This window comes from Macaca thibetana, chromosome 9 (genome assembly GCF_024542745.1).
Source record: "Macaca thibetana thibetana isolate TM-01 chromosome 9, ASM2454274v1, whole genome shotgun sequence".
NCBI classification, from domain to species: domain Eukaryota; kingdom Metazoa; phylum Chordata; class Mammalia; order Primates; family Cercopithecidae; genus Macaca; species Macaca thibetana.
The window spans coordinates 92,948,569-92,966,821 of record NC_065586.1 but is presented as its reverse complement, the minus strand read 5'-3'; the positions used below and the strand labels follow the sequence as shown (position 1 = coordinate 92,966,821).

The window sequence follows — 18,253 nt, the reverse complement described above, 5'->3', positions numbered from 1 at the left end:
CAAGTTGGCACTCAACTGGCACTCTAACAAGTTCTTAGATTCTGCTGGTCTGGGGACCACAATTTCAGAACCTCTGGGCTAGGTGTTTAAATGTCAAATCTCAAAAACCTAAGAAAAACCACGTATTTTCCAAGGATACTTTAAATAAACTCTGTCAACTAGTAAAACAATAGGGAAATAATGAAATAAACATCTAAATTATCAATATCTAGTCAGTGTTAAGTTTAGACCATAAGAACTCATTAACTCAAAAACCTTTTAGCACTGGGAGAGACTCTGAAGGGCAAAAGAGGTTAAGATGAAAGGGAAAATGACTTGTATAATATATTATCATCATGCCTCTATAATTACCACACTATAATAGTCAATCAGGAAGACTAAGCTTCTCAAGAGCTGAGACTGTGTGTGTTTACCTCTGTGTACCTCTAAATACTTAATCTTGCCTGATCTAAAGTGTGTATTCAATTTAGCTGAATACTAAACAGGTCAATCAAATCAATCAGCATGAAATAGCCCTTTTAAAAAAAATAAAATGAAGAAAATGTGTTTGTTTACCTCTGTGTACCTCTATATACCTAATCTTGCCTGGTCTAAAGTGTGTATTCCATTTAGTTGAATACTAAATAGTCAATCAACATGAAATAGTCCTTAAAAAAAAAAAAGGGAAATGTGATCAAAAGAGTAGGTGGCCACTACAAATTTATACAGGTGATTAGTGATAGACCCTCGATTAAAACTCTTCCCCGGTCTTACTGTTTTACCTGTGACCTTTGCTTCCCAAGACACCTTTGAGGCTTTCCAAGACAGTTTTCAGGAAACCAAGGTTTCTTTAGTCTTTTAAAGATTAGCTATAGAAGGCAAATAACTTTACCCACAGTATTTTGGAGCTGTAAGGAACTTACAAATTAAGAGTTTAATTTATAAAGTTAAAGAAAAACTGACTCTAATTACTAACTAAAATCTAAAATCTCCACAATAAACAACAAACAAACAAATACATCATCAAAACCTCACAGGACTCCTAAGAACAGGTTTTTTTTCCCCCTAAAGGATGATACTCAATACCAGAAGATGCTCACAAAGTTGTGCTATTTATTTCATCTTCTGGGGTTTAGTGAGGCTCACTCTACTAGTAACAATGTTTCTGTCATACTAAGCAGTATTTATAACTTGAAATGTCCTCTCCATAAATAGAGACTATAAGTATTTCCGGTGGTTTAAAAATAAAGGTATGGAACCAGGTAAGGTTCAGAAGTTGCTACAGTTACTGAAAATGGTTCCTCAGTGTTTTAATAAACATTTTATACATACACTGCTTTTTAAATATCTCCATCCACTGAATTTTCTTAATAGTCATTTAACTTTCCAGTTAAGACCCATTTTTCTCCCTACATAAATCTCCATATGACCCATTGTATAAATTTCAAGTTTTAGTACATTAGTTTACCTTTTCACCCCTGAATAGTTGGAGAACATGTAATACATAAAGGAAATTTCCATACAAAAAGTAAAATAAAATTTATGAATTTATGAGATGCCTCTGTGTTTAAGTAGTATTAATAAAGAGCTCTGTGAAGAGTCAAAGATATTAGGACAAGGACCATAGACCACTATCTTTGAGCACTCAATGTCTGCAGAATCTTGTCTCTCTATTGAATGAAAACACAGTCATGAGACAAGACAGTGTTTATGAAATACATCTCTGCCGTTTGAATTTCTCTATCTTGTGAAAATTTATTGAACAGATTTTCATTCTTTGACATACTTAAAATACACATCTACAAACATATCCACACCCAGGGGAACACAGCACAACTGAGTCAAATAAAAGCAACAAATCAGATCAAAAATAAAATTGCAGAAAAACATGTTACATCACAGTATATCTTAAAAGGCAAATCTAACCTTTTTAATACAAGTGACAAAGCAAGCTGAAAAGAAATGTCATTATGACATTTGTAGAAGGTTTACTGTTCTTAAAATGAAATTTATTATGGATTCCATATCATAAAAGCCTACTTTTATTCCATCTCTGATTCTACTTAACTATACATAATCTTTACACAAATTATTTAAAACACAGAATTTACAATACTTTGAAACAAGGGACCAAATCTAAGCATCTGAATTATTTATTAAAACAAAAGATTCTCTTCAGATTAAAATGTCCATTATTATATCCCTGGATACTAAACATTTTCGGTATTAATTTAAAGAGTACTAATGGCTATCTTGGAGATGGTTACAAGAGAATTATACCTAAAAATATCAATATTAATACATAAAGGTGAAGAAAATATCCAAATTCCAGAGCAAGAGTTCTTTCTCTGGGCATCACATGCCTGTACTTAAACAAATAAACTCAACTTACAATTTCAGAGCATTCCCATCTTTTGAAATCTATCCTGAGACTGATTCTGAGGTACGAATTCCTCCCCTAAAGGTTATAACCCAAAAGCTTAATTTCTTAAAACTTTATAAAAACTTTAAAGTTATTCCTCTATAACAAAGGGATGGGACTAGTAAAAAAGTGCGACAGAACTTTTCTGTAGGAGTCTTATGATTGACCTTATTAATGTCCCCTAAGCAAAGAGTGGATGAAAAGTGGTTCCTCCACGTAAATTAGGGAGAGGAAGTCCTCTTTTCAGATAATGAAGCTTGCTATAACAACACATCAGATCAATGACTCTGTGTACATCCTTCAGGAGAGGAGCTGTAAAGACATTTTATTTGGTAAGCAAACTGATAGAACTGCTCTACCAGGTGTTGATAATTAAATTTGCTTTTAACAATCAAATGTTCATAAAACTAAAAAAACAATTATTTTGAACATAATTTTGGAATTCTGAGCAGTGTGCAGGAATAATAAGACATAGGAGACTGAGCTGGGAGATTTAGGTCAGGAGATGCTAGTGGGTGTTTACAGAGAATTAAGGATGTACTAAACGATTTAATTCTGCCTAGAGTGCTCATGGAAGAAAATGGGGAAAAAAGTGCCACAGACAATAATCTCTGTGCATTTCTCAATTTTATATGACACTGCACTTCACACCACCTTTTGGAAATACTGATCACATTAAGCAGAAGCCCAGTTAGTGTCCAACTGTAAAGAAACCCAACAGAACCAGCACTTACGAGACTTTTAACCAATGTCAAAGGGAAGGAGGGAATTTCCAGAGGAATGAGAGGTGTAAACTAGAACATATAAAGAATTATTAAAGAAAATGGAATCACTGAGTCTGCTGAAGATTAAATAAGAATATTTAAGATTATCAAGAGTTTGTATGAAACTTTTAGAACCCATCATAGTAACCACCATCTTGGAAATGGAGGAAAAGTATAAGAAGTATAAATCCATTTAGAATTTCTTAAAAGTAAAGACTGTTCACTAGAAGGCAATATGAAGGGAACTTTCCTGAAGGTTCTGGCTGATGGCAATTATGCTTTGTGAATAGAGAATAAATCTGAATGCCTCTATGAAGGATTTATAAGCCTCAAGACTCCATGACTGAAGAACTTTTCTGTATTTCAAAAGAAATGTAAAATATGCCTACAAAAGTTTCAAGGAGAAAGATAAATTTTAAAAATGCAAGAGGGTGAGCTATTAAATGCCACCTCAAATGCAGCGGGAAAAGTTTTACTACATAATAATAATTTCCCTAATTTTAATATAGAAAATTTTAGTGAAACAAGACTGTATCAAGGAAAAAAATGCTTACAAATCTAATTTTATGATATAACTACATTTTCTCTCCAAATGAAATTTCAGGTTGGAATCACTAAAAGAAAAAAAAAACCACAGTTGGTTTTAGTTATCAGTGATTAAAACAGTAACTGTCTCTGTAAGTTGTCTAACAAAATATAGTACTACTGAGAGCTTAACATTTTTAGAATTTCGTAATAATTTTCTAAACTATTAACTCACCATCACGTCAGAGCCTAAATGTGGCAAACAGGGTTTACCTTAACCCTAATTCCAATTTGAACTTGACCCAAGGGATATAGAACAATATAAATTATATCATCAATAAAGAAAAATCTTTTTAAGAGGAACTTTAAAAATGACATCGAAATTAAGGAGATTAATAATACAAGACAAGCAGATGCTAAATATCATCTTCACTGAAACCAACCTTTTCTATAAAAGACTGCATTGAGGAATTCTTCTGCTTGTCTCTCGAATCGAATGATTTTTGCTTGCTCTTGTTTAAGCAGAGCTTCTTGCCCAGCTCCCGAATCTGGTTCATCCAGACCGACTAAGTGTCCCTGCAAAAATACTTGGTGAAATAGTTGCACAAAAGTCTTTTCCCATTCAATATCAAAAGCACAGATACGAAATCAAAGACAAAGTTAGTAGCAAATAAGGCAAATTAATTTGATGCAATTAAAATATTTTAAAACTTCAGTATAAATTTTATGAAAAAGTATAAAAGCAAAATAAATGTAAACATATTCTTTAGTTGGATTTTATCCACTTTTTTTTTTACTATGAGTTTTGTTCAAAACTTAGTCTAATTAAACTTTAAGTGCCAGAGGGATAATTTCCTTGAAAGCACTCTATTATACTATAGTTATCTTTCACAGGCAACTCAATTCAGACAGAATGTTTTTAATTTACAAGGAAAAAAACATTTTAAATTCCAAATCTCATTTGAGGATCCTAGCATGAGATCTATTTTTCACCAGACACAAAACACAAACACTTTTAAAAGGCCATTAGGAAGAAAAACTCAGAATACATCTCAATTCACTATTCTGTCTTTAGATTACTTTTTAAAAACTGTGGTTCTCAAACCTTTAATGGGTTGTAAAATAGATTAACTGGTCAAAAGCAGCACTAGCAAAATGAACTGAAAACTAGAATGCACTGCATGTTCTGAGTGTAAGCAATGCATTGTCTTTTGTTATAGTATATCTATGTTTGAACAGCTTTGAAATATAAACAGTGAATCCAAACGGGCGCCGTGGCTCATGCCTGTAATCCCAGCACTTAGGGAGGCTGAGGCAGGCGGATCACTTGAGGTCAGGAGTTCGAGACCAGCCTGGCCAACATGGTGAAACCCAGTCTCTACTAAAAATACAAAAATTAGCTGGGCATGGTGGCGCATGCCTGTAATGCCAACTACTCAGGAGGCTGAGGCCTGAGAATCACTTGAACCTGGGAGGTGGGGGTTGCACTTGAGATTATGCTACTGCACTCCAGCCTGGGTGACAGAGCAAGATTTTGTCTCAAAAAAAGAAAAGTAGATCAGAAAGTTTCTCTGACCAAAAAGTTCCAATACGGTGTACTATAATCATCCCTGAGATTCCCAGCCTCTAATCCCAGACTGCAGGAGCACTGGACCAAGTTGACAATACTTTGCACCTACCTCCACTCTTGTATCTTACAATAACAGAAAACAAAAGTATTTTTAAAAAGCTAAGTGCATATTTAAGTGTTCTTTAAGTTCTAGCGCATATAATTTATTTGAAATCACTTTAATGTATGAATTAATGTCTTTATTTCCATATCTAAGTGCTCTAAATAAGAAAATGGGACATATCTTAGCACAATGAAAAGGAATTAAACAACATATTGAAGACATGTTATAATGTACAAATGATTCCCTCAAAAATTTAAAAAATACCCACTGATATTTGCAACCAGCTTTCTATAATTTCTCATCCTAAGATTTATGTGAAAAGCACAACCAAAATATGTATTTAGCATGGATTATATATTGTAAAAAGCTTAATATGAAGCACTGGCATAGTCAAACTAAAATAATGATCCTTAAACACTGCTATATAAGGCACAGTAAGTTTGCTATATAATGTATTAAAAAATTTAAATGAAATATTTTAGGTCTTATAAATAATGAGAACCTTTATTATAGCTGTATTTGCCAACATTCTCTTTTATAAATTTCTCTATCACATTAACTATTTTGAGGAAGGCTGAACCATTTGCCAAAGCAGCTACATCATTTACATTTCAAAAACAATGTATATGGGTTCTGACTTCTCCACATACTTATGAACACTTGTTATCTTTTTTATTACACCCATTTTAGTAGATAAGAAGTGGTACATCTCATGGTTTAAGGTTTGTATTTTCCTAATTGACTAATGATGTTGAGCATCTTTTCATGTGCTTATTGGCACATTACACCTTCTTTGGAAAAATGTCCATTCAGATCATTGATTTTTTTTTTTTTTTTTTTGAGACGGAGTCTCACTCTGTTGCCTAGGCTGGAGCACAGTGGTGCGATCTTGGCTCACTGCAACCTCCGCCTCCCGGGTTCAAATGATTCTCCTGCCTCAGCCTCCCGAGCAGCTGAGACTGTAGGCACGTACCATCATGCCTGGCTTTTTGTATTTTTAGTAGTGACGGGGTTTCACCGTGTTGGCCAGGACGGTCTCCATCTCTTGACCTCATGATCCACCTGCCTCGGCCTCCCAAAGTGCTGGGATTACAGGCGTGAGCCACCGCACCCGGCCGAGATCCTTGCTCATTTTTTATTGAGTCATTTACCATTTTACTGTGGCACTGTAAGAATTCTTGATATATTCTGAAACAAGTCCATTATTAGATATATGATTTGCAAATATTTTCTTCCATTCTTTGAGTTTTATTACTTGATAGTACTGACGGTACTGTTAGTAGCACGAAAGCTTTAATTTTAGTGAATTCCAATCTATATATTTTTCGTCACTTGTGCTTTTGATGTTATACCCAAAAAACTTGGCCATGAAGATTTAACCCTATGCTTTCTTCTAAGAATTTTATAGTTTTAGGGCTTACTTTTAGGCCTATAATACATGTCAAGTTAATTTAGTGTATGGCATAAGGAACGGGTCCAACCTCATTCTCTTGCATGTGGATACTCACTTGGTTCCAGCACCTTTTGGTGAAAAAACAATTCTTTCCCCCAAGTGAAAGAACTCTTGTCAAAAGTCACTGGCCATACATTTTACTTCTGAACTCTCGATTCTATTCCACTATTTATATATCTATCCTCAAGCCAGCATCACATTAAGCTGCCCAAGGTAGTTTTATAGTAAGTTTTGAAACTGGTAAAGTGTAAATCCTCCCAATTTGTTCTTCTTTTACAAGATTGTTTAGACTATTTGAAGTCTCTTAAATTTTCATATGAATTTTAGGACCAGCTTGTGAATCTCTGCAAATAAGTCAGTTGGGATTTTGGTAGAAAATGCACTGAATCCGCATATCAATTTGGGAAGTAATACCATGGTAACAATTTTAAGTCTTCTGATCCATGAACATGTCTTTCCATGTAATTTCTTTCAGCAATATTTTGTAATTTACAACATATGAGTCTTATACTTCTTTTATATTTATTCCTAAGTGTTGTATTTTTTTGACGCTACTGTAAATAGTTTTCAAACTTTCATGTTCATATTGTTCACTGCTAGTGTATAGCAATACAATTATGTTTTTTAAAAAATGATGTGGTATTCTGAACCTTGCTGAACTTGTTAAACTCTAACAGTGTTTTGTAGATTTCTTGGGATTTTCTATATACATCATCATGTCATCTGTAAACCGAGACAGTTTTACCTCTTCTTTTGCAATGTGAATGACTTTGGTTTCTTTTTATTGCCTAATTTCCCTGGCTAGAACCTCATGTACAACGGTGGATGTACATGGTGAGAGTGGACATCCTGCCTTGTTCCTGATTTTGGGGGAAGCTGTTCCATCTTTTAGTTGGGTGTTTTTGTAGTTCAGGTTGAGAAAGTTCCCTTCTATTCCTAGTTTGTTGGGTTTGTTTTTACATCAAGAAAAAGTGCTGGATTTGGCCAAATGCCATTTTGGAGGGTGTCTACAGAGATGATCATGTGGTCTGTGTCACTTACTGTATTAATACATTGTATTACAGTAATTGACGTAAGAGTGTTAAACCAGCCAGGTACAGGGGCTCATGCCTGTATAATTCCAGCTCTTTGGAAGGTTGAGGCAGGAGGATCGCCTGAGCCCAGGAGTTTGAGACCAGCCTGAGCACAACAGAGGGAGACCCCCGTCTCTACAAATCAGTTAAAAAATTATTAACAGTTGGGCATGGTGGTGCACACCTGTAGTCCCAGCTACCTGGGGGCTGAGGCAGGGATATTTCCTGAGCCTGGGAGGTCAAGGCTGCAGTGAGCCATGATTGTGCCACTGTGCTTCAGCCTGGACGACAGGGTGAGACAAAATAAATAAATATAGATAGATAGATAGATAGATAGATAGATAGATAGATAGGGTGTTAAACCAACTTTGCACTCCTGGGATACATTCCATTTGGTTGTGGTATATAACACTTTTTATATGTTGCAAAATTTGGTTTGCTAATGTTTTGTTGAGGACTTTTTTGTGCTGGTACTCATAAATGGTATTTGTCTGTAGTTTTCTTGTGATATCTTTGGTTTTCGTATAAATAATACTGGCCTCACAGAATAAGGACGTCTTCCCTCTTCTTCTATACTTTGAAAAAGTTTGTGAAGAAATGGTATTAATTCATCTTTAAATGTCTGATAGAATATGCCAGTGAAGGCAGAGCGTGGTGGCTCACACCTGTAATCCCAGCACTTTGGGAGGCTGAGGCGGGCAGATCGCTTGAGCCCAGGAGTTCGAGACCAGCCTGGGCAACATCATGAGACCCCATCTCTATTTAAAAAAAGAAAGAAAAAATATATATACCAGTGAAGATACCTGACCATAGGCTTTTCTTTGATGGAAGTTTATAAATTACTAATTTAATCTCAATGCTTGCTCTAAGTTGTATTAGTTCCCTAGGGGTGCTACATTTTTTCACAAACTGGGTGGCTTAAAACAGCAGAGATTTATTCTCTCACAGCTCTGGAATCCAGGCACCCAAAATTAGGGTGTCAGCATGGTCATTTTCCCTCTGAAAGCTCTAGAGAAGAGTCCTTCCTTGCCTCTTCCTAGCTTCTGGTGGTTGCTGACAATCCTTGGCATTCCTTGCCTTGTGTCAGTGTAACTCCAATCTCTGTCTCCATCTTTACATGGTCCTCTTCCCTCTGTGTGTGTGTCTGAGAAAGAGAAAGTCTCTTTCTCCTTATAAGGCAACAGTCATTGGATTTAGGGTCCACTCTAATCCAGTATAACTTCATCATAAATTGATTACATCTGCAAAGACCTTACAGTGGTCTCCTCTTAACTGCAGTTTTGCTTTCCACAGTTACCCATGGTACAGTACAATAATATATTTTGAGAAAAGAGAGAGAATATTCACATAACTTTTGTTGTAATTGTTCAATTTTATTATTAGTTGTTAATCTCTTATTGTGATTAATTTACAAATTAAGCTTTATCATAGGTATGTGTGTACAGGAAAAAACATAGTATATATAGGGTTTGGTACGATCTGTAGTTTCAGGCATCCCCTTACAAGCGGGAAGACTACTGTTATTTCCAAATAAAGTCACATTCACAGGTACCAGGGGTGGATTCATGTTTTAGGGGGACACAATTCAATCTGCATCATAGGTTTATTCAGATTTTCTGTTTCGCCTTACATCAGTATTGGTAAGTTTGTAACTTTCTAGGAATTTGCCTATTTCATCAAATTCTCTAAACTGCTGGCATACACATTGTTCACTGTATTCCCCAATTTTTTTTACTTCTGACTTCCTCTATTTCATTTGTGATTAGTAACTTGAGTCTTCTATTTTTCTTGATCAGAGCTAAAGTTTACCTAATTGGTTGATCTTTTTTAAAAAAACAGTTTTTGGTTTTGTTGATTTTATCATTTTTTACATTACTTCATTTCTTTCTGCTCTCGCATCTTTACTATTTCCCTCTTTCTGCCTGCTTTGGGTTTAGTTTGCTCTTCTTTTTCTAGTTTCCTAATGTGGATGATTAGGGTATTGATTTGAGATCTGCTTTTTAAATTTAAACTTCTAAGTACTGTTAGCTACATCTCATTCATTTTGGTAAGTTTTAAAAATTCATCTGAAACTAGTTTCTAATTTCCTTTGCCTGATCCAGTAAAAGCCGGGCCCCTTTGCAGGGGCATGCTGTTGCCAATGTTTGAGGTTTCCTCCAATCCCAGGAGGGCTCTTAGTTTGTCTCTTATTCTGATTCTCTGTTAAACATCTAACAGGGGAATCCTCAGAGCCTACTCTGGCTCAGGAGACTGCCTGATTCATGAATCAAATAAATAAATAAACGTCTAACAGTTCTGTCATTTCACCTGTTGCTATGAATATGAGGGACCTTCTAGGTGTCTCTTTACTATTCACACAGGTCTTCATCATTTTCAACACTTTTAGGTGTGAGATTTTCTAAGCCAGAGAGTTCTGGAGTTCTCTGTTTATTTTTGTTGTTGTTAAGTTTGTTTTCTTTAAAGACAGGATCTTGCTCTGTTGCCCAGGCTTCAGTGCAGTGGCACAATCACGGCTCACTGCAAGCCTTGACTTCCTGGGCTAAACCCATCCTCCCGCCTCAGCCTCCCAAGTGGCTGGGATTACAGGTGTGTGCCACCACACCAGGCTAATTTTTAAAATATTTTGTAGAGAAGGAGTCTCACTCTATTGCCCAGGTTGTTGCAGAACTACTGACCTCAAGCAATCCTCCTGCCTTGGCCTCCTAAAGTGCTGGATTACAGGCATGAGCCACCGCACCCTGCTGGAATTCTGTTTGTGATGTCAACCCTTCCAATAAAATGAACCAATAAGAATAAAAAAGTTTATATGACATACAACAAACAGAGCTAATAAAATAGCCAGGAGATGACCAGGCGCAGTGGCTTAAGCCTGTAATTCCAGTACTTTGGGAGGCCGATGCAGGCAGATCACCTGAGGTCAGGAGTTTGAGACCAGCCTGGCTAAAGTGGTGAAACCCCATCTCTGCTAAAAATACAAACATTAGCCGGGGGTGGTGGCATGCACCTGTAATTCTAGCTACTCAAGAGGCTGAGGCAGGAAAAACACTTGAACCTGGGAGGTGGAGGTAGCAGTGCGCCAAGATCGCACCACTGCACTCCAGACCGGGCAATAGTGACAGACTCTGTCTCACCAAAAAAAAAAAAAAAAAAAAAAAAAAAAAAAAAAGTAAAATAGCACCAGAAGATAAGGAAAAGTTAAAGAAACCAACTCATGTCGTCTCCCCTCAGCTGAATTCTAAAATAATACATTATGTATAGTATGGCAAATAACAAAATGATGCGAAATCTTCTTCTGTAACTCAAAAACCATTTTCTTTGCATTTATTATTCTTAATACATTTAGGAATATTTATTTATTATTAAAAAACAAGTTGTTGGCATGAAACTAAATAGGAGTAAAGCTGGAGACGTAGGCCAGGTGCGGTGGCTCACGCCTGTAAACCCAGCACTTTTGGAGGCCGAGGTGAGCAGATCATTTGAGGGCAGGAGTTTGACACCAGTCTGGCCAACATGGCAAAACCCTATCTCGACTGACAATACAAAAATTAGCCAGGCATGGTGGTGCAAGCCTGTAATCCCAGCTACTCAGGAGGCTGAGGTTGCAGTAAGCCAAGACTGCGCCACTGAATTCTAGCCTGGGTGACAGAGTGACACTCCGTCTTAAAAAAAAAATACAAATAAAGTTGCAGATTTCAACTGGAATTTCTACCTCCTAGGAGGAGTTGCTTCCTTCAGGATGCAGAAACTGATCCACCTAGATTGGTTGGCTCATAGGCAGAAGCGACTGTTATATAATCTACTGTGAGCTTCTTAGAAGCATATATGCCTAGAAGTTCCCAGAGCTTATGACTCTATAGCTCTACGGTAGAAAGTAGTCCTTAAGTTTTTAAGAAGCTCTCTCCTTAATAAACAACTGAAAACATGAGGGAGGGATGACAGTAGAAGAGTTAAGCCATTTGTTACAGTGACACCACCATTAACCCAAAGGGTTTCCTCCATCTCTCATAGTCCTATACTGTTTATTTAATGGATTTTTGGCTTAAATTCAGTTACACAAAAATAATATAGGTAATCTTACCTAGAGAATCAATTTAAAGATTATAAAGCTTATTACCATCTTATTTTAATCCTCTGAATCTGGATTATTTTAAAGATCATTTTATTATTTTCCTCCATTAAATGAGAGTTGTCGTATTTAGAAACAAGTCTTGCCAAAGCTGTGAAATTTGCTAAGGTGAACATCACAACTTTTTTCCTGACAAAACACTTAGCAGAAAAATATATTAAACAAATGCTATAAAAATCTTCAACTTATGGAATTTCAAGAAACTAGAGAGCTGTAAATTGTTGAGTCAGAAGTCTTTTCAAAGTGAATTATTTAATGAACTACATAAGAGAAATCAATATTGAAAAATTCAAGTGTATCTTTTTATTTGTGTTTTAATCTATTAAGAGTCCTTCGGCTGGGCACGGTGACTCATGCCTGTAATCCTAGCACTTTGGGAGGCTGAGGCAGGTGCATCACGAGGTCAGGTGTTGGAAACCAACCTGATCAACACGGTGAAATCCCGTCTGTACTAAAAATACAAAAATTAGCTGGATGTGGTGGCGCGCACCTGTAATCCCAGCTACTCAGGAGGCTGAGGCGGGAGAATTGCTTGGACCTGGGAGATGGAGGTTGAGTTAGCCCAGATCGTGCCACTACATTCCAGCCTGGGCAACAGAGCGAGACTCCATCTCAAAAACAGTCTTTCCACCTGTAAATTGAAACCAATTCCATTTAAGCTACTAAACTTTGTATTAACTTAATTGGGGACGTGTATTATTTTATCTTTTATTCCTCTATACAAATAAAGGTTTCACCATTTATCAATAAAAATTTATAAGCCACAATCATCTATATTTTCATTTTTCTTAAAACAAATATATTGCACAGAAATCCTACAAGGTTTATGCTTTTATAAATAATGCTTGTTTTTCTCATTCTCTGGAAGATCCTGAAAAAAGCTACCTTGTACACAAAGTTATAAAGAAAAAGTAAAAACAACTAGTATTCTCAACAATCTTAGCTATGAACTGCTAATCATTTGATACATTCCCCTAAAAAACACATATGCAGATATATTAACTTAAAAAAATTAAATGAGATTCACACTGAAGATCATTTTACCTATTCTCAATATTAGGATTTTCTTTCTTATATCTTTACATATTCTTCAAAAACACCTTAATAAATGTACCATAATTTGCACTTAGACCAGTTTTTTATTTTGTTACTATAACTGCATTTTAATGAATTTGTTCTAGATTCTCATTATTTCCTTGGGATAGATTACTACAAGAGAAAGCATGAATCAAAAGAAACAATTTCTTCCTTTATGGAAACATATTTGCAAACTTTTTTACTTTTTTTTTTTTTTTTTGAGACAGAGTCTCGCTCTGTCGCCCAGGCTGGAGTGCAGTGGCGCGATTTCGGCTCACTGCAAGCTCCACCTCCCGGGTTCACGCCATTCTCCTGCCTCAGCCTCCCGAGTAGCTGGGACTACAGGCGCCGCCACCAAGCCCAGCTAGTTTTTTGTATTTTTCAGTAGAGACGGGGTTTCACCGTGTTAGCCAGGATGGTCTCGATCTCCTGACCTCGTGATCCACCCGTCTCGGCCTCCCAAAGTGCTGGGATTACAGGGTTGAGCCACCGCGCCCGGCCTAAACTTTTTTCTAAGAAAGTTACACCAATTTGTATTCCCATTTGCAGTGTTGGGGGTACTAATGTTGCCACACTTGTAGACATCACATTTCATTGGTATAAAATGATTCTTTGGCTCAGGCACGGTGGCTCACGCCTGTAATCCCAATACTTTGGGAGGCCGAGCCAGGTGGATCATGAGGTCAGGAGATCGAGACCATTCTGGCCAACATGGTGAAACCCCATCTCTACTAAAAATACAAAAATTAGCCAGGCGTGGTGGCGTGCGCCTGTAGTCTGAGCTACTAGGGAGGCTGAGGCAGGAGAGTAGCTTGAACCTGGGAGGCGGAGGTTGCAGTGAGCCAAGATCACACCACTGCACTCCAGCCTGGGTGACAGAGCAAGACTCCGTCTCAAAAAATAAAAAAAAATAAAAATAAAAAAAATAAGGTTCTTTGTTTCAATTTGCACTTCTCTGATTACTGGTAAGGAGCAATATGTTTTAATGGTTTATTGTTCTTACATAGCTTTTTTCCTTTCCTATGAGTTTACTGGAAGGAATATAATGATTAACCAATAATTCTAGCACCATCTGCTGAATAACACTTAATTTTCCAAGCAATGTTTGAGGGTACTTTTTATAAAATCATCATAATAGTTCTACAAACATTAATTCCATTTTTATTGATTTATTTTTCAAATCCATCATCAGTAGCATATTTTTAAAATTACGTAAGTCTTAGTATTTAGAGGAAGGAAAATCCCCTCTCATTATTTATATCTTTAAAATATCCTGGCCATTCTAGCTTTATTCTTCAGATTATATATTTAAAATCACTTATAAAGAAAGATCAAAGACCTAGATTAGTGAATTCTGCTATCCCCCCCGCAAAAGCTCCCCAAAGACAGACAATGCGTTTTTGATCACAATAGCATTATACCTAGAAAGTAATTCAGGAAGAGTAATATCCTTAAAATATTCAGTCTTCTCTTTTAGGAACTGCTTTAAATTTACCCAAGTGGACTTTAATGGATTTCAAAGTTTATTCATATAGTTCCCACATACTTATTATCTTACTTTTTTCCTGTCATTATGGAAAGGATTTTTCTTTTACTTCCTAACTGCTGCTGCTGAAACAAATGAAGAATGTATTTATATATGTTTGCATATAAAATTTAATTTTGTATACAGCTTTCAGGGGAAAGTGTAGGTCATCTATCTTCAGGTTGTTATGTTCTCTGGTAGACGCACTACTTTGTGTCCCATGTCCCAATATCCTTCAAGTCATTTCTTTTTTTTTTTTTTTTTTTTGAGACGGAGTCTCGCTCTGTCGCCCAGGCTGGAGTGCAGTGGCACGATCTCAGCTCACTGCAAGCTCCGCCTCCCGGGTTCATGCCATTCTCCTGTCTCAGCCTCCCGAGTAGCTGGAACTACAGGCGCCCGCCACCACGCCTGGCTAGGTTTTTTTTTTATTATTTTAGTAGAGACAGGGTTTCACTGTGTTAGCCAGGATGGTCTCGATCTCCTGACCTTGTGATCTGCCCACCTCGGCCTCCCAAAGTGCTGGGATTACAGGCATGAACCACCACGCCTGGCCCAAGTCATTTCTTTTAAGGGAATTGTGGAAGGTGGTAGGGAGAAGCAGAGAGAAAAAGAGCTATAGAAACTATCAATGCTGCCAGGCACGGTGGCTCATGCCGGTGATCCCAGCACTTTGGGAGGCCAAGGCGGTGGATCACTTGAGGTCAGGAGTTTGAGACCAGCCTCGCCAACATGGTGAAACCCCATCTCTACCAAAAATACAAAAAAATTACCCAGGCATGGTGGTGTGCACCTGTAGTCCCAGCTACTCGGGAGCTGATGCAGAATAATCACTTGAATCTGGGAGGCGGAGGTTGCAGTGAACCAAGATGACACCACTGCACTCCAGCCTGGGAAAGAGAGTGAGACTCCATTTCAAAGAAAAAAAAAAAAACTACCAGTGCTTTTTGGTGTCACCATCCATCACCCAAAGCAGCGGAGGAGATACAATACTAAATGGGCTGAGATATTTTCCAACAGGAAAAGCTTTAATAATAACATTAAAAATATTTCTCATAATTTGTAATAACAGTAAAAGCTTTACAAATATATACTTTTATTATCTAATATGAGCCTTTATTATGTTTTCTAGGAAAGGCTATAAAATATCTAAAATATATTTTCAAATATGGAGTATGTCTAGCCCATTTTGTGCTGCTATAACAAAATTCCTGAGAGTAAGTAATTTATAAATAACAGAAGCTTATTTTCTCACAGTCTGGAACCTGGAATTCCATGATCATGGAAACAGCATTCAGTGCCTGGTGAGGGCCTTCTTGCTGCACTCTCACACGGGAGAAGGCAGAGAAGGGAAAGTAAGCTAGCCTAGCACTGCACCAAGTCCCTTTTTAAATTCCATTAAGAAGGAAGGAGTTCTTATGGCCTAATCACCTCTTAAAAGGCCCTACCTCTTAATACTATCATATTGGCAACACCTGCATTTTGGAGCGGCCCCACTGAAAGCACAGAAGTTGACCCTACGCTTTTCTCCACAATTTAAAGTAGCTCTCTCTCAGGGCCACTAGAAATGTTTTAGGAAGTTATTTGGGTTGAAGGGAAATGACAGTATAAAATAACTGCTGAGAGAAATTAAACATGAATACAGATGAGATAAACTATGTAAACTCAAATACTACTACTGACGTGCCAATTCTTTCTAAATTAATTTAAGTTTCAATACAATCCTAATCAAAATCCTAAAAGACTTTTTCAAGAATTGGTAAGATGATTATAATCTTTATAAACTAAGAAAGATCAAAGACCTAGATTAGCAAAACAAGTTTGAAAAACAAAAAAATTAGAAGACTCATACTACTAGATTTCTACATATAAAGATATAATAATAAAGACACTGGGGTAGTGGTGTAAGGATAGACATACAGATCAATGGCACAAAATACAGGCACACCTCACTTTATTGCACTTGGCAGATACTGTGTCTTTCACAAATTAAAGGTTTGGGGCAACCCTCTGTCAACCAAGTCTAGCAGTGCCATTTTCCCAGGAGCATGTGGTCACTTTGTGTCACATTTTTGTAATATCTGCAATATTTCAAACTTTTTAATGGTTATTATTTCATAGTGGTGATTCCTAATCAGTGATTTTTGATGTTACTGTAGTAATTATTTTGAGGTCCCACAAACTGCACCTGTATAAGATGGTGAACTAAACTAATAAATGTTAGGTATGTTCTGATCCACTGAACACCTGTTGCCTTGTCTTTCTCCCTCTCCTCTGACCTCCTATTCCCTGAGACAAAACAATAGAAATTAGGCCAGTTAATATACTTTACAATGACCTCTAGTGTTCAAGTGAAAGAAAGACTTGCATGTCTCTCATTTTAAATCAAAAGCTAGAAATGATTGAGCTTAGTGAGGAAGGCATGCTGAAAGCTGACGGGTCAAAACATAGGTCTCTTATGTCAGTTAGCCAACTTGTGAATGTAAAGGAAAAAGTTCTTAAGGAAAATCAGACGCACTACTCCAGTGAACACAAAAATGACAAGAAAGTACAACAGCTTTATTGCTTATATGAAGAAAGCCTGAGTGGTCTGGATAGAAGACCACTACAGCTACAACATTCTCTTAAGCCAAACCCTAACCCAGATACTCAATTCTATGAAGGCTGAGAGATGAGGAAGCTGCAGAAGAAACGCTGGAAGCTAGTCGAGGTTGGCTTATGAGGTTTAAGGAAAGAAGTCATCTCTATAATAACAAAAGTGCAAGGTGAAGTGGCAAGTGCTGATACAGAAACTACACCAAGTTATCCCGAAGATCACTCTAAGATCACTGATGAAGGTGGTTACACAAAACAACAGATTTTCAATGTAGACAAAAAGGCTTCATACTGGAAGAAGATGCCAGCAAGGACTTTCATAGTTGGAGAGGACAAGTCAATGCCTGGCTTCAAAGCTTCAAGAACAGGTTGACTCTCTTGTTAAAGTTTGATGCAGTGGTGACCAAAGTTGAAGCCAATGCTCATTTACCATTCCCCAAATTCAAGGGTCCTTAAGAATTATGCTAACTCTACACTGCCTGTACTCTATAAACAGAACAACAAAGTCTGGATGACAGCACATGTGTTTATATTACGGTTTACTGAACATTTTAAGTCCACAGTTAACACCTACTGCTCAGAAAAAAAAAAAAGAAAAAAGATTCCTTTAAAAATATTACTGCTCATTGACAATCCACCTGGTCATTCAAGAGCTCTGATGGAGATGTACAAGGAGATTAATGTTGTTTTCATGCCTACTAACACAATACCCATTCTGCAGCCCATGTATCCCAGAGTAATATTGACTTTCAAGTCTTGTTACTTAAGAAACACATTTTGCAAGGCTATAAGGATCTGGGCAAAGTAAATTAAAAACTTTCTAGAAAAGATTTGCCATTCTAGACACCATTAAGAACACTCGTGATTCAAGAGAGGAGAACAAAATATAAATATTAACAGGAGTTTTGGAGAAGCTGATTCAAACCCTCATGGATGACTTGGAGAAGTTCAAGATGTCAGTGGAGGAAGGACCCGCAGATATTGTGGAAATGGCAAGAGAACTTGAAGTGGAGCCTTAAGATGTAACTTAACTGTTACAACCCC

The 18,253-nt window shown here is 36.9% G+C and overlaps 2 protein-coding genes across 12 annotated transcripts in view; both read right to left on the bottom strand.

Annotated features, from left to right (window-relative positions):
- Positions 1-18,253, bottom strand: part of PGAM1 (phosphoglycerate mutase 1) — a 1,080,404-nt gene that overhangs the window by 504,713 nt on the left and 557,438 nt on the right. The window lies entirely within an intron of this gene.
- LCOR (ligand dependent nuclear receptor corepressor) overlaps positions 1-18,253 on the bottom strand; it is a 164,332-nt gene that overhangs the window by 49,054 nt on the left and 97,025 nt on the right. For all 11 annotated transcript variants that reach the window (XM_050802833.1, XM_050802835.1, XM_050802839.1 and 8 more), the window contains one exon: positions 4,134-4,266. In XM_050802833.1, the coding sequence (XP_050658790.1) occupies positions 4,134-4,266 (133 nt within the window). The remainder of the gene's footprint in view (positions 1-4,133; positions 4,267-18,253) is intronic.